At 36.4% G+C, this 24,499-nt stretch overlaps 3 protein-coding genes across 9 annotated transcripts in view; 2 read left to right on the top strand and 1 right to left on the bottom strand.

The window, feature by feature from the left end:
• Positions 1-13,756, top strand: part of CCDC181 (coiled-coil domain containing 181) — a 53,992-nt gene extending 40,236 nt beyond the window's left edge. Inside the window, exon 7 of the transcript XR_001106111.3 lies at positions 11,325-13,756. The gene's annotated coding sequence lies outside the window, so the exon portion shown is untranslated. The remainder of the gene's footprint in view (positions 1-11,324) is intronic.
• Positions 7-20,791, bottom strand: BLZF1 (basic leucine zipper nuclear factor 1). Of its 4 annotated transcripts, none has more exons than XM_064370546.1 (7): positions 20,483-20,787; positions 19,266-19,343; positions 12,933-13,372; positions 11,384-11,583; positions 9,289-9,417; positions 7,633-7,852; positions 7-2,944 (listed from the first exon to the last, which is right to left on the bottom strand). In XM_064370546.1, the coding sequence occupies exons 2-7, from the start codon at positions 19,294-19,296 to the stop codon at positions 2,759-2,761; spliced, it is 1,206 nt and encodes a 401-aa protein (XP_064226616.1). In that variant the 5' UTR covers positions 19,297-19,343; positions 20,483-20,787; the 3' UTR covers positions 7-2,758. The 4 variants fall into 4 exon arrangements, with proteins under 4 accessions (XP_064226616.1, XP_012299893.1, XP_012299894.1 ...); XM_012444470.2 differs by having other exon boundaries at positions 20,503-20,786; XM_012444471.2 differs by having other exon boundaries at positions 2,787-3,699; positions 20,503-20,790.
• A 235-nt stretch (positions 20,792-21,026) lies between these two features.
• The window catches only part of NME7 (NME/NM23 family member 7), a 147,371-nt gene continuing 143,898 nt past the window's right edge, over positions 21,027-24,499 (top strand). For 2 of the 4 annotated variants that reach the window (XM_064370575.1, XM_064370573.1), the window contains exon 1: positions 21,042-21,136. Coding sequence is in view for 2 of the 4 variants with exons in the window: in XM_064370573.1 (XP_064226643.1) it covers positions 21,134-21,136 (3 nt within the window). In the remaining 2 variants the exon portion in view is untranslated. Of the gene's footprint in view, positions 21,137-24,499 lie in introns of all 4 variants that reach the window. The other 2 variants (XM_064370572.1, XM_064370574.1) reach the window with 2 other exon arrangements.

Genomic DNA, 24,499 nt, shown 5'->3' with positions numbered 1-24,499 from the left:
TATATGTAAAATTTACCATTTTAATTGTTTTTTAAATGTACAATGCAGTAGCACTATGTAGACTGACACTGTTGTACAACCACGATCACTGTTTATCTCCAGAACTTTTTTGTCATCCCAATCTATAATTCTATACCAACTAAATAAAAACTCCCCATTCTATACTCTCTCTCCAGTCCCTGATAACCACTATTCTGCTTTCTGATTCTACAAGTTTGACTCTTCTAGAAACTCATATAAATGGAATCATTTGATATTTGACTTCTTGTGTCTGACTTATTTCACTCAGTGTAATATTCTAAAGGTTCATCTACGTTGTAGCATCAAATTTCATTCCTTTTTAAGGCCGAATAGTATTTATTTACATGTATATACCACATTTCATTTATCTATTCATCCATCAATGGACACTGGGTTATAACCACTTCTTGGCTATTGTGAATAATGCAGTTGTGAACACTGTTGTACAAATCTCTATTCCAGTTTCTGCTTTCAATTCTTTTGGGAATCTACCTAGAAACAGAAATGTCAGGCCACATGGTAACTGTATGGGGGTCTGAAGGAAGGAACTCCCTAAACCTCTGTGATTTAGCAGGAGATAAGAGTAATCACCCCAGCACCTGGACCCATTTAGATTAAGGAAATTAATCTAAATTAATTTTTTGAGGATCTGCCACACTGTTTTTAACATTTTACATTCCCACAAACAATGCATAAGGGTTCCAATTTTGCCACATCTTTGCCAACATTTGTAATTTGCTTTTTTGATAATTGCCATCCTAATGGATGTGAAGTGGTATTAATTTGCATTTTCTTAATGAGTAGTTATGTTGAGCATCTTTTCATGTGCTTATTGGCCATCTGTATATCCTTTTTGGAGAACTGTCTATTCAGGTCCTTTGCTAAATTTTTTTGTTTTTGATTTGAGATGATGGAGTTTCACTCTTGTTGCCCAGGCTGGAGTACAATGGTGTGATCTTGGCTCATTGCAGCCTCTGCTTCCCAGGTTCAAGCCTGCCTCAGTCTCCCAAGTAGCTGGGATTATAGGCACCCACCACCATGCATGGCTAATTTTTTATATTCTTAGTAGAGACAGGGTTTTGCCATGTTGGCTAGGCTGGTCTTGAACTCCTGGCCTCAGGTGATCTGCCTGCCTCAGCCTCCCAAACTGCTGGGATTACAGGCATGAGCCACCATGCCCAGCCCCTTTGCTAATTTTTATTGTTTTTTTTGGTTGCTGAGTTGTAGGAGTGCTTTATATATTCTGAACACTAAACCCTTATCAGATATATGATTTGCAGATATTTTCTCCCATTCTCTGTGTTGCCTTTTCACTGCATCTTTTGATGCACAGAAGTTTGAAATTTTGATGTTCAATTTATCTATGTTTTCTTTTGTTGCCTGTGCTTCTGGTGTCATATCCAAGAAATCATTGCCAAATATAATGTTGTGAAGCTTTCCCCTCATGTTTTCTCCTGAGAGTTTTATAGTAAGTAATCCTAAATGAAAAGGCTGAAGAATCAATTGCAAGTAGTTAAGCTAGACAAAGACCTGAACCAAAGCAAATAATTCTGGGGGGAAAAAGGAATATTCACTATAAAGAAAGTAGAGAAATTTATTGCCACTTGAAAACTAAATATAACTCAGATAAATCAGCCAAAGAAATCACTGACATTACAATTAGTGTTATTTGACCAGATCTGTCTTTTGAAGATTTCTCTATCGACAGGCACTTCTGCAACAAATTTGTATAATTTGATATAAGTATTGATTATTCATAAGGGCTAAGCAATGGGCATTTATGATGGCTCATCATAAATATACAATATTATATATTACATACTATATAGTAATTAATTGCATTTTTTCTTTGAGCTTATACAATATTTTAGAAAAAGTCTACCTTTTATAAATATCAAGTTGGATATTCTTGTGTGTTGCGTTTGCTAAATAAGAGTCAATAGTTAAGAATCTGTTTCTTTTATACATGTCAGATTGTCTCCATTCAGAATACAGAATCGCCTGCATAAAACTAACATGTTTTGCTGAAGTACTTGTTAATTTGGTTCTAAAATATTTTTTATATTCCTAATATATAGCATTTATTTTTAAAAGATTAATCCCTACCCCCATTTTTGCAAGGCTCATTTGTAGCTCAAAAAATTACCATAAAGGGAAAGAAAACTCTGCAGCTTCCTACTACAATTACTTTAGAATTGGAGTGAGAAAACGTTTTCTGTAAAGGATCAAATAGTAAATATTTTAGTGTCTGCAGGCCATACAAGCCCTGCTGCATCTATTTAACTCTGCAGTTGTAGTGTAACACCAACGTAGACAATAGTAAATGAAGGGGTGTGGCCATATTTGACTCATGGTTGTAGTTTGCCTACCCTTGCTTTAGAGCACCTGAATTAACACTGTTCATATAAAATATCCAGTAAGATAAACAATAATTTAGTGCTTAAAAGAGAGTTACAGAATCTTTTTCTTTTATAGTCTTTTAGGAAAACTATCATATATTGCTTGGAAGGTATTCTCTATTTTAAATATATCTATATAGTTTCATTCTTTTCTTACCCTGAGATGTTTATTAAGAAAGGCTAATCTGGAGTCTAGTACATAAAACATCTTTGGGTATATACATTATGTAAATAGGAAGTGATATTACTTCTAGCGTTGTAAGAACCCCAGCTCCCAAATAATAATGACTCTTGGGTAATAAGCAAATACCTGTAGCATGCCTCCAACATATTGACTGTTAAAGGGCAATGAGTTCTCCCTGGCAGTGATTACAGCAATTGAAAGTTATATTTTCATATCTCGTATAGGGATGAAATCGTCCAATATTTTTCTTTGTAGCAAGTAAGGTGGTTGCTGAAGACTCAAAAAATGGATTATCAAGTGAGCTCTCTGTACAGGTAACTGGATCTAAAATTCGTAGAACCTAAGGAAAATAAGATATAATGTCAGATGTATGCAGTATAGATGGCAAAAGCCTGTGATTTAATTGATGCATGCCTACCTATAAAGTTTCACTTCAGTAATATGTAACTATCATAAAAAAATCTGAACGATGAATATAATTGAAAAGAACTTATCTCTTTCCTTAAATAATATCTAATTATTATCTAGCTTACCTATTTTCTTAAATGATGAAATTAATGTTTTATAGATATTGGTAGGAAAGCATGAAAACAGAAGAAAATGAGGTTATATCATTGAGATGTCAGTTTTTTAGTATGTCAATTATATCATTAAGTGATGTCATTTTTTTTTTCCTTAACCAAAATGGACTTACTACTTCCCCTCTTAATCTTTCATTCAGCTGCTCAGAATCAGGATTTTGTTTTTATTTTTCTATAGAAATGATATTTCAAAGTCCTTGATCAGTTTTTATTTGTAGTATCAATGGCTTTTCATTTATCTTTTCTAATTTATATGCAATATTTTATGATTACAGCCATGGTTTTTGTTTCTTGGGTTCCACAAGACAATGCTCTCCTAATTCTTCATCTGCTCTGATTTTTCCTAATCTGTCTCCTTTACTGAGACCCAAAATAGGAACTCTTGAGCTGAAAAACATTCTCCAGTTAAGGGTAGGGATAACATGTCTGGCCCACAGCTGTTGATTCTCATGTCCACATTTTCCCAGTCATCAACACATGATGTGTTTGGGTTATGGTACCAAGGTAGCAAGCCCTGCAATTGGAAAGAATTGTGAGAATTGGGAAAAGTGCTCTCTCTCTTTCTTACATACGACTTGTTCAAAGCAGATTTCTGGAATGGCTAGTGATGCCTGTTTCCCCAGCACTCATGTTGTCTTGCAGATTTTTTTCTTTTCCTTGTAAGTTACCACCAAACCCAGAGAGCCATCACTACTCTAAGAATGTCCTAGCATCATTTAAGAGCCATTAACCTACTTAGCACATCTATTTTTCAACTAGACTGCTTTTCCAATTTTTGAGATCCTTCTATTTTTATGGAATTTGGTTTGGTGTTAGAGGATAAGCAAAGATGAAGGCTTACCTTAACGTTGCTTATAAATTTAGAAGAGAAAATAAGTTCCCAAATACTATAAAGATGTTATTACATTATGAGTCTTTAGAGAGATAAACAAATTGCTAAGGGAATTCAGGAGCAGGAAACTGACACACTAGTATGAACAGAAAGGCTTCTGTATTTTAGCCTGAAAGTGATGGGGAAGGATTTTAAGCAAGGTGCCTTTCAGAGAGATCATTCTATACACAGTGTGGGGGACGGGGGAAGCAGTAGGTATAAGCAGACATAAGAAGAACAGAAAAAGAGAGGTTATTGTAATAATCTAGCTAAGAAATGATGGCACCTTGAAGCAATGGGACTGAAAATTTTAAGAGACACTAAGGAAGGAAGAAGGGCTGTCAGTTTTGTTAAATAGGAGAATGTGGTGGATAAAGGACTGGGAGAAGAAGGGGATCTAAATCATGCCCTTAGGATACCTAACATTTTATAGTGAAATAAAATGGTTGGATAAAAGAGAAAAGCCAGTAAAGTGTAAGGTTATATAAACTTAGGAAAGAGTATTTCTCTTTTTTTTTTTTTGAGACGAAGTCTCACTCTGTTGCCCAAGCTGGAGTGCAGTGGCGCGATCTTAGCTCACTGCAACGTCTACCCCCTGGGTTCAATCAATTCTCCTGCCTCAGCCTCATGAGAAGTTGGGACCACAGGCACATGCCACCATGCCCGACTAATTTTTGTATTTTAAGTAGAGATGGGGTTTCACTATGTTGGCCAGGCTGGCCTTGAACTCCTGATCTCGAGATCTGCCCACCTCGGCCTCCCAAAGTGCTGGGATTACAGGCATGAGCCACTGTGCCCGGCTGAAAGAGTAGTTTAAGAAAGAGAGAGTGGTCAACTACACCAAATGCTACTGGCAGCAACTAAGTAGGCAGTGACATAATTTCACAACAGAGAAGAGAAGAGGAGAAACAAAGTTTTGAATAGAAGTGATTAATTTTAGGTACTGACTCATTCAGTAAATAGCTGAGCACTTACTATATGCAAAGGATTATGCCAGACCTTGAGGAAACATACAAATACAAAGTCCCCAGCCCTTAAGGAGCTTACAGTTTGGGAAGGGGATGGAGAATCAAACTATTCCAATTGAATATGGTAAAGAGCAATTATAGATATAAGTGCAAAGTACAATGGAAGGCTGGAGAAGGAACACTTCAGATTGTCAGCAAGATTCAGAGAAGGCAGGTTCTTAAAGGTGGTATAGAGGTTGGGCAACAAAAGAGGTGCGGGGAGGGCAGTCTAGACTAGAAAACGTATGTGCACAGGCATGAGATACAGTGGCCTGTGTGCATCATGAAAAGTGGTTAAACCCTGCTGGAATGTGAAGTGCAGGGGATAGTGACACTTGGGAAATGATCCTTGAGGAGATGGAAAAAAGATTATGATGAATTCTGATTCAATAAAGAGTGAGACTGGGAGCTATTTGATGACTGAACTGGCTTTCTGAAATAACTCTCTGGCAGCAGTGGGTGGGCAGGAGCAGTACAAAGCAAGGCAGGGATATCAGTGAGGGGGCTATTGAAATGGGCTAGGCTGAAAGTCAGGTGTTTGAACTTGGGAGGGGATAAATTAGAAAAAACCTGGTGATTTGTAAAATCAACAGGAGTAGGAGAATGAAGGAAATGGTAAAAAATGATAGCTACCACTTACTGAGAAATTATAATACATTGGAAACTGCTACAGGCTTTATATGTGTTTTTTATGGAATCCTGAAAACAGCACTATAGATTAAGAGAGGGAGTACGGGAAAAGCAGATTTTTGTGGGGGGCGGGGGGCGCTGTACAAATGCAAAAGCAAGGAGAACAGAGGTTCTATTTTTAGCTCTCTGTGGAACAAGCAGATAGAAGTGCCTGGCTGGACATAAATCTCTCAGACTCAGAAAAAAGTCTCTGATGGAAGTCACAAGCATAAAGCTATCGTAACAGAATAACACCTAGAGAATACAGAAAGTATGTTATGTAAAGAAAGCTCAAGAGGAGTCACAGGAAGAGGATGTCCCACCCCCTCAAAAACTTAGAAACAAAGGTCACAAAAATAGCGAATCGCTGCCAGAGGATGGTGTTTAGGAAACGAAGGGAGTTTGAAAAGGGGAACATAGATTCCTATGAAACATAAACATCTAAAGGAGGAAAAAAGTCTATGAAGAAGACCTCAGAGAGGTAGCATCAGGACCAAGAAACAGTGATGTCACAAAGGTCAAGGGAGTTTCAAGGAAGGAATGCTGAGACAATATAACATGATAGTAAATGTTCTTGACCTTTTTAAGAGTACTTACTGAGAACAGTGGGGCAAAGTCTACAGATGTAAGTGATGGTAGGAATTGAGGAATGGATGGTGTGTTAAGTACAAAAGTGTATGGACAACTTGTCCAAGATTCTTGGATGTGAAAGGAAAGTGATAAAGCCATATCCAGAGATCTTATAATAGAGGGAAGATTTTTCTTTTTTAGATGAATTACACCTGGACATGTTCTTAAGACAAAAGGAAAGAGCCAACAGAGAGAAGGAATAACTGTTGCGGGGGAAGCCAGAGCCTAGAGGGGAGAGGCTTAGGAGAAGAAGAACACCTTTTCCTCTGAGAGATAACTGCCACGCAGATAGGCTTCTAGATATCAAGTGGGACCTTCAGGCAGTTTGCTGCCTCTGTCCTCTTTTTCTTCTGTGGATTAGGAAGGAAAGTCATCTGCTGAATGTGAGGTAGTATTTGATGGGCACTGAAACAAAAAGGCAAACAACTGAACTGACACAGGACTGGGGTTTTCAGCATACTTGGAGAGGAAGATAAGGCAGTAAGGCACTTACAAATAGAGTCTAGGCAAGCTACAGCAGGAAGAGAAACTAGAAGAGTGAGCTGATGAGATAAACAAACATAGGGATCAAGGGAATAAAAACACTTATGTGATCAAAGATGTGTTCACATCCAGGGAGCCAGAATGAAGAATCAGAGTGGAAAGGAAAAAAGTTGAGATCATAGATTGCAGAGAGAGAGATGTTGCATTGAAGATTTTAATAGTGCAAGAGTTATGGTGACTGGCAGGGACCCAGATGGAGACATGGGAGTTGTAACGCAGGTGAACTTGGTTGTTGTCACAGAAATGTGAGATGAGTGTTTGACAAGCCAGCTGCATGGACCCTGAATTCATCCAGGACTATACTATCTGTTCTGTAGTATTTGACATATTTCCATCTATATGTGGGAATTAAGTAACTTCTTAGATCAGAAGTAATCTAATCTACTAATCTATTAATTTAATCTACTACATTTAAAATTCTACTACCCAGTGGTTTTTATATCAAAATGAACTCAAGAAAAGGACTATCAATGACTCAATAGCTAAAACATAGGACCTCTTTCCAAACAATTACTTTTTTGTCCTTAATAACACAGTAATGTTAGAAAATAATAAAGCTCAGAAGAGGAAATAACTTTTTCCAAGATAACACACTCAATGGCATGAGTGGTTTGATCCCACATTTCCTAATTCCTAATGCCAAACACTTTCCAAGATAATATAGTCACTTTTCAGTAAGAAGACAGTCTTAGAAGTTCCACAGATTACAAAAGAGAAAATATTTTACCGTTTCAGCCATTTTCTCAGCTGGGGTGCTGCAGACTTCAACTGTTGATGGAATCTTTTTTTGATTACTAATGCCAACATTTCCCAGAAGATGAGAATTTACTGCTTTTGCCAACTTGTGATTTGTTAATGCTAGCTCTGTTGTGCTGTGGGGTTGTACACTAGGGGAGTAAGTCTGCTGTCTTCCCCATTGCAAGGAGACTAAGAGCTCCTCCAATAATCTGCATAGAACACACATGAACATTGAACATTAGTAAGAGAGCAAAATGTAAACATCAGTAATAGTAAATAAGTATGAAAAATATTTCTGAAATTATGTAATATCTTTCTCTGATACCTTTCTCTCTGAGAGTTCCATAAATTAGGATGTCTGGTCAAGTATGTTAGATTATGGAAAGCATACATTAAACTACTAGGTCGTTGTCTGAAAAATCATTTAACAAATAGTACTTTTTGTAGTTTTCACCTTTTAGTATAGGAACTGCTTATATGAATTGTGCAACTATGGGGATATTCATATGGTTTTTCTTTTTTGGTGAGTTACATTAATTGATTTTTGAATGCTAAACCAATCTACAATTCCTGGGATTCACTTTACTTGGTCATAATGCACAAACCTTTTTCTATATTGATGGTTTTGATTCACCAAAATTCTGTTAAGGATTTTTGCATTTATGTTCATTAGAGATAATAGTTTGTGGTTTTCAGCTAACGCTTCAGGTTCTGGTATCAAGACAATGCTCGCCTCATAAAATGAGTTGGAAATTGTTTCCTTCTCTTCTATTTTCTAGAAGAATTTTTGTAAATTTGGTTTTATGTCTTCCTTAGATGTTTACTAGCATTCATCAGTGAATCCATCTAGACCTGCCCTGGAATTTCCTTTAGTGGAAAATATTTAATTTTTAACTATAAATTATATTGCTTTAATAGGTTAAAGCTATTCAGGTTATCTATTTGTTCTTGAGGAACCTTTGGTAGTTTGTCTTTCATGGAGTTTGTCCATTTCATCTAAATTACTGAATTTATTGACATGGATTTGTTCATAACATTTCTGTATTATATTTTTTATGTGTATAGAGTCTATAGTGTACTCACATTCATTCCTGATACTGGTAATGTACATCTTCTCTTTTTTCCTGATTAAACTGGCTAGAGGTTTCTTGTGTTTTCATTCTTCTAATTTCTCCTATAATTTGCTCTTTGACACTGATTCTAACTGTAATAAATCAACTATATAAAAATGCAAAAAGCTTTTAAGGAAGACCATCACTTTTGATAGTTCTGGAGGATATGGACATGAAAACAAGCTTGAATACTGCAGGAAGTCTTCCAAAAGATCTCCTTCCGTAGGAGAGACAAGTACACTGCTTGGCTTCTACCAAAAACTATACGACTACAACTATAATAAAAGTGCTTTTAAATCCAGAGACTCTTTCTACTAGAGATGTAACTAATTATTTCCCCCATTAAGAATGTGAAAAGCATGCCTTCTATTTTTTCAGTCCTCCCCCTTCCCAGAGCATCTATTTTAAATTGCTACTAAAAGTATATGCCCAGTAAGTTATCAAAAGTAGACAAACTTAAAACAAAACAAAACTACAATAACATAAATTGCAGGAAAAAGCAGAAGAGTTCAGAATGTAAACAAGTGCCATACTTATGGGTAGCTATCATTTCTTGACGAAACTGTTCCCGTTCACTTAGGAGATCTTGTATAGCCCCATGTGCATCACGGTTTTGACGCTGTAAAACTGCTCTTGAGTTGGTTAACTCATCTGCCATTACCCTGAAAAAGATTAAAATCTTACGTATAAATTTGCTGACAATCATATAGTGTAAAGAACTGAATATATTACTTTGTGACTGTCACTTTCAAAAGCTAAGGAAGATTTAACATCGTATATAGCCTGGAATACATAGTATAGTTACTTCACAGTTTTTAAATTTTGACTAAAGAACATTAAAAATGTTTATGAGCTTAGAGTTCATTAAAGGGATTCAGTTAAAATATTCATTTATACAATGAAAAGGCAAAAATCATTTAACTGTCTTATATAATGACTTTTTGAGTGCATCTCAATCTTACTTTAGATTGAACAAAATTTGAAAGAAAATTATTAAACATTTTTAAATACAGAAAAACTTAAAGAGGCAAAGAAAACTGAATTATTTTCTTACCATTCAATTGCCTCCTTGCCCTCAGAAAAATGTTAATATAGACTTATATAAAGTCTTTCCTTATGCCCGGGATCCTTATCCTCCTTTTATATGCAATCAACAAAGTGTTTTTTACACTTCTCAAAAAAAATTTATGTATATTTTAACATATACATATGTGATACAACATATACAAAAAGAGATACTGAATACAAACTTTTCTAAATCTTACTTTTTCATTTAATAATGTATTTTAAAGATTTTTCCATATTAGCACACACATAAAGAGCTATCTCATTCCCTTTTTTCAAAAATTAGCATCATGTTTTCCACTGATTGGATATATAAAATTTTATTTAACCAGTTTTCTGTTGATGGAACTGAAGCAAAATGTTCCAGTATGGTTAATCAGCTAAAAAAAAATATTAAAATTTAAGTCTAAGAATATTAAAATTTAAGTCTGAGACTGCAGTTACTACCAAGTTCCTTAAAATGAAAACAATTTTGACATTGGAAGATTACATTAATTAAAATATCAATAAAGTCCTATTTAATTTTTGTTTCAAAATTTAATGAAATGTTACTATTGGTGTTGATCAGGATTGCATACTGAAGTAATTTGTATAATATATAAATGATTTGCCTCTTAGAAAATGTTCAATAAGAATTGACTAAATTAAGTTTCATTCTAAGAATAGTTCCATTTTTCCAAATAGCATACTAAACTAGCACAATTAAAAGATAAATAAAAGACTGTTAAAGAGAGTAAACAACTACTAGAAAGTGTCACAGATATTAAGACAAGAAAAAACATTTTCCTAAAAATGTATTCATCATGATCAATGGTTCTTTAAATACAGCCTGGAAACCTTTGGCTGTTGTGTGAGAAATCTCCAGATGATGCAGTTTAAATCAACAGTTATAAAACATACTCTCTGTAAAGTATTTTGCTAAGTACCAGAAATACACAACATCCAGATCTTGTTCTCCAGTAACTAGTAAGTTGAGGTGGGGAGGGGATAAAGAGACAAAGAATCATACTACATAGCAGAGTTTCCCAACCACCAGTGTGTCGAGAGGCCTGGAAGAAGACCCCAGAGTTTTCGCTGCCATTGGAGAGTAGCCACATCCAGTATGTCATAAAAATGTTATAATTTTCTATTTGTGCATAGAGAGAAAAAGGTTGGGATGCTTTATTATATAGTCAAAAGAACTATCAAAAGAGAGCCTTCAGAATGAATAATATTATCTTGGGGAGTCCACATATTTAAATGGGGAAAAATAATTTAGTTTGGCTTTTTGTGATTTTAATGTTTACTAGATGTCTGAGTTTACAGTTTAGTTTCGGTCTTAAACATTGTATTTTTACTAAACAGTAACCTAGAACTCAGTAATTAGGGATGATCCTTTTATCACTTCTTCATTTAGGGAGACTGTGTGACCATCCAGGGGAGAGAGAGTTCACATCTTAAATGAAGTACTTTCATGATCTTAATCAGAAATTTTCACATTACAGTCTACTTTCTTGTGTTACAGATCAAAAGCCTGATGGAGCAAACACCAGGAAATGAAATACTATTTGCTGTAGAAAATACCTGCTTGCAAGGAATTTACTTCGCCATACATCACACTGTATTGACATACGTTCTAACTGTTCAGAAAGCTGAGCTGTGTTTCCACTGAGGGCTTCATTTTCTAGAATAAGGTGATTTTTCTCACGGGCTAGACGTTCAAAGTGATACTGAAGATCGTCCCCAACAGAAGCCACTAGTAACTTTTTTAACTCACGATTTACCTAGAAGAGAACATAATCAATGCAACAAGCTCAAAGTAATATCACTAACTTTAATGTAACAAAATTAACCAAAATACACTGTGTTTCTGTGTAATTTGGACTTCCATGACTTAAAGCTTTTATCAAAAAGTAAAATTACATATTTAAGTTCTATCCAATATACAAACCATATCTCTCTACTTCTCTCTATACATCTATATCTACAGTCCATGTGGTAATAAACTGAGCCTCTTGTAATAAGAGTAAAAATAATTAGGAAAATAATGAATTGCTTCCAGTCAACACTTAAAGGAAAAAAAAGAAAACAAAACCAATACATTTTGATAAAAAATATGACAGAGAATGTATTATGTTTTTATTCAACTTTATAGGTTAGTCTATTGCATCCTAAGAATTTGCTTTTAAAAAATTAAACAAAGGAAGTAATCCAGTATGTTTCTAAGTATGTTTTTATATTCTTTACCTCGTTATTGAAAAGACCAAAAAACTAAAACAGATATCCAATAACAGATATTGGTACTTGGTATAGCTACTGAAGAACACTATTGCTATTAATGACATTGTAATTACTATATTCAGTGACATAGCAGAACATTAATACCTGAAAAAAGTGGGTTATAATACAAAGTGAACTAAATGTATATGGTTATGCAGGTCTAGCTGGATGGAATGATTCAGGTGGCACTATTTTCATTGAGTTTTTCTGTATTATCTACAATTTTTACACATAAATTTGTACTACATTTTGTAATGATAAATTAGTTATTTAAAAATTTATTTGGATAAGAACCACTAACCGTGGTGTCACTTATGAAGACTTGTCTCTAGCCAAAAGATATATGGTCTCACAGAGAAACAAGGGAAGTGGCAAGGCAATTTTTACTAAGATGCAAAGATTAAAGCAACACAATCACTACAGATTTTTTTCATTTACAGTGAAGACATGGTAACTTAAACCACCATTCTCTTTATTCCAAGTATCCTGCATACACAGGAAAAACTACTTGGAATTTATGGATCCTTAAAACAAAGACTGCTAACTGGTCAATTACTATGCCTGACTTGGTTAGTCTTTGGTCTGGCAGTTTATAATTGTAACCAATTTTTACAACTGATTGGTGGTTTTGTGCAAAGCACCTCACACCTCCATCTTCAATGAGGTTTTAGAGTATAAGTTCCCAACATGAAGTCTCTCTAGAGGCTCTGAGAGAGAATGAGAAATTTAAGAGGAAGCATTTTAGGGAAATGACAAGCTATGATGAAATAAAGAAATGTAGTTTTCTAACCTGCAGGTTTAAAAGGTCCAGATGTAAACAGTAGTACTCCTTGTATCAATTAAGACTTCTTACCTCTGTCTGTACACGGAGCTGGTTTGAAAGACCTTCTTTGTCCTGTAGTAACCTTCTTTCAGAATTCTTGAGCTTTTCCAATACATTCTTTACCTCTGAGAGTTCCTTATTAGGTTCTATAACTCCCTCTGACTGACCACAGAATTCTCCTTTATGATGTCCCAGAGACTTAACCTTTATATTTTTGTTGGGGATATCATGAGTTATAGCAGCTTTGGGAACCAATATTCTTACAGCTTCAACTTCCACTGCTTTTTCAGAGAGCATTTTCCCTAGCTGAAGAACTCCTGGGCTCTCTGATGGAACTGCTTTCTTCCACGGACTCTGAAGACTATGATGCTTTCTAGATTGGACTCCAGAGATAACTTCAACAGATTTAGGTGGCTCCTCAGTTTCCATTCCATCTCCTGCTCCTCGGATTGGGGATGAAGTAAGGGTGACTAACAAAAAAGAAACAAAACAAAAACTACTTACCAAGAAAAAATGCCAAGAAAATGCTAAGACATGCTATACCCTATATTCAAAATTACTGGCACTAAAAAGAATGCAAAAAAATCAGAGAAAAAGTAATTTTCAAAACAATCAAGTGTCAACAAAGGATGAATAAAGTCTTACATGTTTAAACTTTCCTTCAGTAGACAAAAGATTTGGAATCAGAGTATTTGGTTCTGACTTTTACTTCCCAGTATAACCCTGGGTAAATAATTTAATCTTCCATGATTCTTTACTTCCTAATTTGCAAACTGGAGATCGTAACAACTTTGCTACAGAATTTTGGTAAGAAAAACTGTAATAAGATCAAATGCTTGGCATACTGTAGACACTCAATAATGTTATTTAAAAATAAATGTCAGCTATATATATATATGCATATTTGAAACCATCTACATACATCATAAGAGAGTCATCCGTTTTTGTGAACTCTTGGCAAAGAATGCTTTGCATAGGAGTAAGAGGAAGTAACACATACGTTACACTGAAACATTTATTAAGTAAAGATTCAATCCTATTCTTAGGCCTAACAATTTATGTCCTGCTTACACAAGTGAAACTACACTGGATTGGCAGATTAAACATCCTTACACCTCACTTTCACCATATCATTCCCAAATTATTTTATTGTTCTCTCATTCCCTCTAGTGGCTTTCAACTTATTGTGAGTGTACTGTATTCCCAATAAAGTGCCATATACATGGACACAGGGAGAGGAGCATCACACACTGGGGTCCGGCGGTGGCGGGGAGAAATAGGGAAGGGACAGCAGGGGGTGGGGAGTTGGGGAGAGATAGCATGGGGAGAAATACCAGATATAGGTGATGGGGAGGAAGGCAGCAAATCACACTGCCATGTGTGTACCTATCTTGTGTGTACAATCTTACATGTTCTTCACATGTACCCCCAAACCTAAAATGCAATAAAACAATAACAACAATAACAACAACAAAAAAAGCACAGTAGCACTCACAAGGATAATTTCCACTGAGTCATTTAAAAAATAAAGGACTGTTCCTGTATGCTTTTTTTTTGAGACAGGGTCTCAGAATCGCCAAGGCTAGAGTGCAGTGGCACGATAACACCTCATTGCAGCCTGGACCTCGAGAGCTCAGGTGATCTTCCCACCTCGGAATCCCAAGTAGCTGAGACTATAGGCATGTGTTACCATGACCAAGTAATTTTTTGTATTTTATTTTTTTTTTTTGTAGAGACAGGGTTTCATCATGTTGTCCAGAATGGCCTTGAACTCCTGGGCTCAAGCAATTCTCTGGCCTCAGCCTCCCAAAGTGCTTCGATTACAGGTGTGAGCCATCACCCCCATCTACCCATATTCTTAAAATCTGATTTTAAGTTTTTCTAAACTTAACTAACTTGTCTAATTTTGTCAGTAAGACATTCTGGCATTTAAGAAGTAACGTAGAATCATGTATTAACTATAAATTAATAAAAATAATCAACAATAAAAATATACACTAGAGCCATGGTTCAGGCCCACTGAGGCTGAGGAAATAAAAAACAGATGTGTTACTTCCATTATGCTCAAATAAGATTTCTAGGCAAGCTGTAACATTTTTGAGTTGGAATTTTAAGTAACGGAGATTCAAGAACAAATTACAAAATGATTAATGTTAAATTTAAAAGGCAAAGAAACATTACCCCAAAACCTAAAATGCAATAAAAAATATATATATATATAAATTTTAAAAAAAAGGTATTTAACAGAAATCTCTTTTTGAACAAAATACCTTTTTGGAAAATCAAGAAGTTCAACCAACTTGTTTCAACCCCAATTTACTCTTTATTTAAACTCTTCTACTTACTCAAGCATCTATGAGAGCTCCCTCTCAGTAATAACTAGGATTCCAGCTAATGTGCATAGGTAAGCAGGCACTAAGAGCCAGGGCTTTACATTTTCTCTCCTGTTAACTTTCATAATTCTATTTTTCCTTGTGACACACATAGAAACCTTTATTACAAATGCACTAGGCACTATGAATAGTGACATACTTATGAATAATTACCTCATCTCAAGTGGGAAGACAAGGACCTATGGTACTAACTCCATAATTATAAGTAATGCTTAAGTAAAGAAAAACATCAATCCTTATTCTTCCCCACTATTTGAAGGGAACCAACAAAACAATCCTTAAATTATTCATCACCATCACTTCCACCTGTGATCAATTATCAATGAATTAAAACATATCTAAGGTTTGCTCATTCTTATTGCCTCTCAGGATTGGTGAAATACAGGGAAAGAACAAATAAGGTCACTATTCTAACATGCTAGAATGGGAGCTGGCAAACTTTTTCTGTAAAGACCAGACAGTAAATATTTTAGGCTTTGTGGACCAAAAGCTGAAATTGAGGATACCATATAACTATTTATATAATAAGAGAAAAAAAACTTTATTGATGAAATTCAAACTACAATAAAAATAACTGAATACAGTTTTTTGATAACATAGGTCTGATAAAGGGAAGAACAGATTTTTTTTTTTTTTTATTCAGGATAATGTTTGGCTTAAGTAGTGTTAATACCCACATATTATCAAATTGTTTGCAAACATTATCAGGAGACTGAGGGCCACAATTTGCCAACCCTTGCTATAGAATATTGGGGCAAAAAAATATTTTACAGTCTGTCATTGAACAAATATCTCTCTTTTATTCATAAGATCATCAATCTATGATGAGAGGTATTCTAAGTCAGCAGAATGGAGTACTGAAAAGAACTCTAACTCACCAGAGTCTGAGTTAAAATAACTTAAGTCCCCACTGGCATGCACTGTGTGACCTCGGACAAAGCACTTAACCTCATCCTCCTCCCATCCCTTAGTGCTTTCAGAGTAATGCAAACACGGTAGTATATATTTTAAAAAATAATTTATTTCTCTTGTAGACTAGACTGCTGGGAGCTCTTCAGGGTATGGACTGCCTCCTAATCTTTGTATCATGAGCTAATAAAATGGTCCTTGTCACACAGAAAATGAATAAATGCTTACTAAATTTCACTAATCAGTTAATACACTACCTAGAGTGTTTTATTTTAACATCCAAAAACTAACCCACTTAAGAACTGCTTTATTTTTTTTTCCTCTACCCTAAATCATTAATTCCTAACTTGGTTATAGTCTGACAGACTTTCCAGAACATACACAAATTCAGCTATGAAACAGTAAAACAAATTAGGGATTGTCATGTGGTAATTTTAAATCAAGAGTCTTTTAAATGTCACCCATATCACCTAATAAAGTTTAGTTACTATTAAATTAGTAAAATAAGTTACATACAATGGACTTAGGAGTTACATCAAGATTTCCTGAAGTGGAATCTAAACATTCTTCTTGCCGCAGGCTCTATGGATAGAGTTCCCTGGTCAAATAAGTGTGGGCAATGTTGCATACCGTATGTTTATGGAATTTCAGTGTACATTAGTATTAAAGTTATACTATAAGACTCTGAAAGGTCCTATAGTATAACCTCTCTTTAATACAGCATTTCTCAAATTTATCTGCTCATGGAATACCTTTTTTGCCTAATACCTATTCTTCTACAGAACTAATGTGATACTATTTTATGGAATCAGAAATATTTAAATGTCTTAAACAGACCTTTCTATTTGGTCTATTCTTACCAAACTATTTGACTTTAATAGCTTTATTTTTAATTTTAATACCACATCCAAGAAAAGCTTTGGATTTTAATTTAACTTCCTAGTTGTTACCATTTACTGTGTGTTTCCCTTTCAGAAACAGCCCTAGCAGTCATGATACATCCATCTTATGATGACTGCTCAAATGTCTTCTGCGAGGAAGTTCTGTTGCTATACCAAACAACTGTACTTCTCTCCTGAGGCAGTTACAGGAAGTACAGACAACTGACAAATGTCAACCAAGTACACCTTTTCACAGACCAGGCAATACAAGTAACTTTTGTTCACTAACAACAGATAATATATTAAATAGAAATATGGCTAACAGAATTATTTTCCTTACTGGATAATTAAGATCAAATAAAATAATGTTTGTGTAAGTGCCTTATAACTCTAATTCTAATTAAAAACAAGTAATAATAAATATTAAAAAGTAATTTAATTTTGAAGAGGACTTGCCAGTACTTTTAATGACTAATCATAATATTGTATTTAGTTTTTGCTTTTTGACAAGCCCATGTTGGTTGCTTTCACATTAGTTATTTAATTGCTTTTATTTACTATTAATCTCCAGTTTATTACTTTCATTACAGTCTCCAACTTGCTTATCTAATAGTATAAAAGCCTTCTGGTGACCTATGAAATGCTGTTAACAGCACAGCTGAATTAAATTCAATTAAATATTTATTGGTATGATCTTTCTGCCTTGTTTCCTAAACTTATTTCAACCTGCTTTTAGAGAAGGCTTGCTGCTGAAGTCAGCTTGCTGCAAAATTGGCATCTAGAAAACAGTTTTCCATCTTTTGCTGATGGTTCTAGCATGTGGAACTCACCCCATCCAAAGAATAAGCTGGGCCAGGAGAAGTTCACTTTGGGACATGTTAAAATTGTTGCCTATAGCTATGTGAAGATGGTCAGTAGGCAGTAGTTTATAAGGGTATGAATCAGAAGGAAAGAGTTCAGGGCTATAGATTTGGAAGTCATTCCTATAGATAATTACCGAAGCCATGAGAGTAGAACAGAGAGAATGCTGAAAAGCACTAATACTTAAAAGATAAGAAGGAGAGGAGGCTGAAAAAGAAACAGAAGATACAGCTACAGCAGAGCTGTCCAAAAGAATTTTCTTCAATGATGGAAACAGCCACTAGCCGTATTGCCTATTGAGCACTTGAGGTTTGGCAAGTGTTATTGAGAAACTGAATTTTTAGTTTTTTAAAAATATGAATTTAAATTCAAATAGATGCATGTAATTACTGCATTGGACAGTGAAAGGCTACAGAGTAGGCTGAAAATAAAAGTGATGTCATGGTCGTCATCAAAAGAAAGTATCTCAAAAGGCAGGGAATGGTCAACAGTATCAAATATTAGAGAGGATAAGCCAGGTAGGACTAAAAAGTGACTATTGTATTTAGCAATTTATGCATTCAATTGTGTCCCCCAAATCTTTATATGTTGTAGCACTAACCCCCACTACCTCAGAATGAGACTTCATTTGGAAACAGGATCACTGCAGATGTACTTAGTTAAGATGAAATCATACAGGAGTAGGCTGGGTTCCTTTTTCAATGTAACTGCTGCCTTTATAAATAACAATGGTAAATTTTGACACAGAAACATGCACGCAGAGAGAACACGATGTGAACACGAGGGCAGAGATAAGGGTGTTTACAAGACAAGGAGCACCAAAAAGTGCCAGCAAACCACTGGAAGCTAGGAGAGAGTCCTGGAATGGATCTTTCCCTAATGCCTTCTGAAGGAGCATAGCCTTGACATTTTGATCTTGGACTTCTAGCTTCCAGAACTATGAGACAATACATTTTTGTTGTTCAAGCCACACAGTTTGTGGTACTTTGTTACGGCAACCCTAGCAAACTAACACAACATGAAAGAAACATTTGATACATGCTAGTTGCTTTGTCTATCTACTGAAATCTTAAAAAATGTATATTCTTATTTAAATATTAATCTTCTAGTGTATAGGGAATAAAGTTGTTAAAAACTCTATATTAACATTAAATGTTTAAGAGTAGTCACCTAACAAATTCTAACTAATGATGTTAAATTTCACTTATATATTTAAAGTACAAGGCTTCCATGAGATCAACTTATTTGGCTAAAACATTCCTTTCACATCATCATAAATTTCATGTTTTAAAAACAATTATCATAAAAAAACCACTTACCTTTGGTTTCTAAACTTTCAAGAGTAGTCATTTTTTTCCCTTAACCACTGAAAATGCACTCCAAGACTTCTGAACAACCTAGAAATGTATGCATATGAAAGAATTTAAACAGTATCATATAAACACATTCATTGAGTACCTCTAATTTAAAAGTTATGATATTTTAATTGCTTCTATATTTAGTACACATGCATTTAGAAAAGGAAATATCCCTTACATCCCATTCTCACAGAAGACATTGTTATGTCTTCCAAAAGTCTCAAAAAAAAAAAAAAAAAAAAGTAGGGGTGGTTTACTTCCAAATACTCCATTTCACCATCCTCACCAATACACTCTTAATTGTCAGAGGTGTGTCCTGAATTTTAGCGAGCAATGGCAATGAAGTTACTGTGGTGGCTTTGTGTAATTCATATCCATATGACAAGAGGAATTTTAAAGTAATTATTTTCTTAGGAGACATACTGACGCAATTTGTACACACACACACACACCCACCCACCCCAAAAGGAGCTTCTGTTTAGATGTTTAACAAGCGACAAAAATATTACTCAAGATAGCATAATTTATACTTTTTTGGTAATAAAAAGTTAAAATAGTGTAGCTTCTAAAGTAAAAAGAGAAACATACATTGAGCACATGCTTTCAGAAATGTATGCATTGCCTTAAAGTACAGACTCAGATTTACCAGAGAACATATGAGAAAGAAGGTGATGCTACTGCAGTGATATAAATATGACAAGCTGTACACTAGATGAAAACTGGTTTCACCACAAAAAAAAAGATCGCCAGTACTAGAAACAAGTCAGCTCAGTTAGTGAACCCGACGACTAACTTCCTTAACAGTCACAAACTTTTCTACACTTAAAGTCTATTGCTCCGAAAAGAGGTCTCCAAGTAACCCTTCGTAAGAGTAACGATCCCTGAAACTGCCCTTGATAGTTGCTCTGTGAAACATACAGGCACAATGAGTGCCTGCCGGCAAATGCCAAATGAAGGGGAGGGGGTGAAGAAGTAAGTAGGGGGAGTGGGCAGGTATGAAAGCGATAGGCCGGGAAGCGACGAGGCTGTCAACTTTTGCTGTCCCGGGAAGTCGAAACCGGAGTTCCATCCCTGTCTGAAAAAGCCTTTCCGGAACAATCTTTCCCTAAATCTACAGCTACTGGCCACCAAGCTCCAACCCAGACTTCCGACCCTTTCCAACATTCTCTTAGTTATACCTGCTTGTTCTTGGATTTACCTCTAAGATTCTTATTATCCCTATTTCAGGTGGCTTCACTTGACAGGCTCTTCGGATCGATATCACCAGGTTAACTTCTCACAGACCTCTTCCATTCAGAAGCCGACCCGCCCAGTCCCTCCACATATCCAGCGGCTCTCTCACTTCTAACCACTTCCGATTACTCAGGGTTTCGCTTCCGGAATACGTTTCCAACAGAGAAGGGTAAACACATTCTGCAGTGAGTTTAAACTCAAGTAACACAGAACACACAGTGTAAGGCCTGCGTAAATGAAGAGCGGACAGATGTGTACTTTAAAATAAAATACCGTACTGCAACTTTTGGAGCCCAAGCGTAATATTCAGTTAAACTTCCGGGTCTTATGTCAAACAAACGGAAGTAAAATTGCCGGAAACAGGAAAACGGCGTCACGTAGCCCCGGCAACAGCATGGAGGGGCGGGTCTGGCGATTGGATGGACGCAGCTGAGATTCCTGTCAGCTACTAAGGACGAAGAGGTGGGGCGGTGGCGTCCCACGCACTTTGCGGCAGTGGGCGGGGCTCTGTTGCCTGAGTAACCGGATGATGGTGGTGGTGGTGGTGTCTTCCTGTCTCTACGGTACGTTTTTTCTAGTGCCGAGATCCTGAGACAATGGTGAGTGCCCGGGGAGGCCAGAAGAACGGCTCTGGGGTCCTAGTTACGTAGCGTTCCAAGTCTTTGGGCGGATGGGCACTTAAGAGTTGTCCTGTCCTTCCCACTTTCTCCCCATTATCTCTTTCCCTCTTCCCACGGGTTGTTCCTGCAGTCTCCTCGCTCTCCGTATTTCTTGCAGCACCCTGAATTCCACTAGTGATACTAAATCTCCAGAGTAATGAAACAGAAAATTTAGGATAAGGCATTGAGTCTCGTAACCTAAGGTGAGACAGTATTTCGAACAAACATTTTGTGTTTGCATTGTTCATCATGGCATTCTTCAAGCTCAGAGTATCATTAACGCGCTTTATTAAGAGTATTGGGTGGTGAGACTCAAGACTGATCTGAATCTCCCTAGATCTTGAAGTCTTTGCTTTTCTGAGTAGCAGAGCACTCCCCCACGCTCGTACGAGGGCCATTAACAGGTATATATTGGATCAGCTGTCTTCTATCCAGTTGGTTACCTTCTAGGTCTGTGCTTGTTTGCTCCCTTTCCCTCCCCTCCCTTCCCCTCCCTTCCCTTCCCTTCCCTTCCCTCCCTTCCCCTCCCTTCCCTTCCCTTCCCTTCCCTTCCCTTCCCTTCCCCTCCTCTCTCCTCTCCTCTCGTCTCTTCTCCTCTCCTTTTCCTTCTTCTCTTCTCCTCCCCTCCCCTCCCCTCCCATACCCTCTCCTTTCCTCCTCCTCCTCCTCTTTCTCCTTCTTCTTCTTTTTTTTTTTTTAAACAGAAATTTCCCTGGGATTGCTTGGAGAGCTTCTGGAATTCACTGTTTGAGCTTCAGCCCCAGAAATTCTGAATGAATAGGAATAGGACTCGGTATTCGCATTTTAAATAAACCTACAGGTGATTTTAATTCACCCACATGTTTGAGAGTACCAGGGTTCTAGTTAATTCACTTAACTACCGTATCTTTTAAGCGCTTGTGGATAATGGACTGGAGGATAGAAAGATCTTTAGATAGTTACAGCTATGAATTTAGAAACAGAGCCCCACCCACCACCCCTTTTTTCTTCATACTGCTCAGCAATCCTTTTTGTTTCCCGAGTTTTCCCCTGCACATTTTCTGAAAGACATTTTCAAACCTTCCCTTTATAAAACCTTGTCCCTTGTCCTCCTCATTTCTCCTTTCTAAACATGATGGAGTATAATAGGCCATTTCTTCAACCTCATGCTCCCAGCCTACACATTAATCTATATTTTTGCCCAGACTTTAGTCTTGTATTTCTATTATAGAGAAAGAGATATTAAAGGATAATCCATCTGTCTTTACTCTTGATCTCATTTGCTCCCGTCTGTTACAAAACATTTTGCTTCCAGTTGTCTTTTTTCTTTCCTGTGCTTTCAGCCTCTTCTTCTTCAGTTTCTTCTCCTCAGTGCTCAAGTCACACATCTTATGAAAATTAAATAAAGCAAAAGCATGTCCTTCATCCTGTGTTTATTCAGTTATTTCCCAATCCTCCTATCTATCAACAAACTTCTTGAAAGCGTAGTGTTTTTACTTATATCAAACAGAGAAAAGTCTTTTACCTGGCTTCTTTAATGGCTTCAGAAAAGTTGTTCTTAAGTTTCTAATGGCCTTTTATATGCCAAATCCAGTAATTACTTCTCAAAATTTATATTGCTTAGTCTCTTTGTGACAACTGAGGGTTATAGAATTAATTCCTTTCACTGGTTGTGCCTGGCTTTTGAATGTCATTCCTTGAAAATTCACTCTTAATTACTTTCATTTCTTAGTTTATACATTTTCCTTTGGTGTGATTTTGTCCGCTCACATAAATTCTACTAATGCCTTTGATTTTGCTTCTAAATATCAATTTTTCTCTCAGATCTACTAGTGCCTAACTCAACTGCTTCCTGAACATGTCTGTCTCAAAGGTCCCTCAAACTTAATATGACCAAAACTGAATTTGCTATTTTTCCTCCTCGTTTCTCCTATTTACACCAAGTTAAATAATGATACTATATATTATAACCTAAACTAGAAATAAGAGTTATCCTACATTCCTCCCTCTTTTATTCTTCCCATATTCAGTTGGTTACTAGATCGTATTTTAGTTTGTCATCTCCTCATTTCTTGATTATTTTATTAGTGTCTTGTAAAGTCTGGTCTGGAAATTCTCCAACCCACTATTTTCTCTGCCACAAGAAGGAATTTTTAAAAACCCAACCTGTTGATTTACTCACTTCTTTAAAACTCTAGATTCCCCATTTCCTACAGTAAAATGTCTAGAATGGCACGCAAGTTCCTCTATGAACAAGCACTTTTCTGTCTAACTTTTGCCTTTCCCTTCCCATATATATATATATTTTTTTAATTTTCTTGCCTTTTGGCTACTTAGCCTTTCATTGAACATACCAAGCAACTTCAAACTGGTAGTATGTCTCCTCTCTCTACTTTGCACTTGCAATTCCCCCTGCACAGAATACCTGCACCACCTTGTTGCTTGCCAGACTCTTATTTACTCTCCTGTTACAGGCCAATGGGTACTTCTTTCCCACTTCCTCGAAAGGCCAAGCATTGAGAATGCAGGAGTTGCAGCAGAGAGAGTTTAATGGAGGCAAGGCAGCTGAGTGGAAGGAAGGGATATATTTTTCAAATCCACCTCCCTGACAGCTTGGAGGTTATAGTTTTATGGTTTTCTTTTCTTTTTTTTTTTTTTTTTGAGATGGAGTTTCACTCTTTTTGCCCAGGTTGGAGTGCAATGGCGTGATCTTGGCTCACTGCAGCCTCCGCCTCCTAGGTTCAAGCAATTCTCCTGCCTCAGCCTCCTGAGTAGATGGGATTACAGGCATAGGCCACCACACCTGGCCAATTTTGTGTTTTTAGTATAGACAGGGTTTCTCCATGTTGGTTAGGCTGGTCTTGAACTCTTGACCTCAGGTGATGTGCTCACCTCAGCCTCCCAAAGTTCTGGGATTACAGGTGTGAGCCACCACACCTGCCTGGGCTATGGTTTTTAAGGATAATTTTGTGGGCAGGAGGGTAGGGAGTTGGCACTGCTGATTGGTTGGGGGTGAATTTGTAGGAGTCTTCAGACTGTCTTCCTATGAAATGTTTTTCAGTTTCCAACTTTATAATACTTTCTCCTAATAGCTTTTTTTTTTTTTTTTTTTTTTTTAATTGACAGAGTCTTGCTCTGTCGCCCTGGCTGTGGAGTGCAGTGGTGCGATTTTGGTTCACTGCAACCTCCACCTCCTGGGTTGAAGCAATTCTCATGCCTCAGCCTCCCAAGTAGCTGGGACCACAGGTGCATGCCACCATGCCTGGCTAACTTTTGTATTTTAAGTAGAGACAGGTTTTTGCCATTTTGGCCAGGATTGTCTCT

Source organism: Aotus nancymaae, unplaced genomic scaffold, assembly GCF_030222135.1.
Source record: "Aotus nancymaae isolate 86718 unplaced genomic scaffold, 86718_ANA_hifiasm-v0.15.2.pri h1tg000108l, whole genome shotgun sequence".
Lineage (NCBI taxonomy): Eukaryota > Metazoa > Chordata > Mammalia > Primates > Aotidae > Aotus > Aotus nancymaae.
Note: the sequence above shows the minus strand (reverse complement) of the source record. Positions and strands in the feature narration are given on the sequence as shown.

Bases quoted from the DNA above. Each gene is read 5' to 3' on its own strand.
- BLZF1 (XM_064370546.1), bottom strand. From the start codon at position 19,296: ATGACTACTCTTGAAAGTTTAGAAACCAAAG. The intron at 13,373-19,265 runs GTAAGTGGTTTT...CTTTTTTGTTAG, and splicing joins TGAAAGTTTAGAAACCAAAG to TCACCCTTACTTCATCCCCA. The intron at 2,945-7,632 runs GTAAAATATTTT...TATTTTCCTTAG, and splicing joins CTGAGAAAATGGCTGAAACG to GTTCTACGAATTTTAGATCC.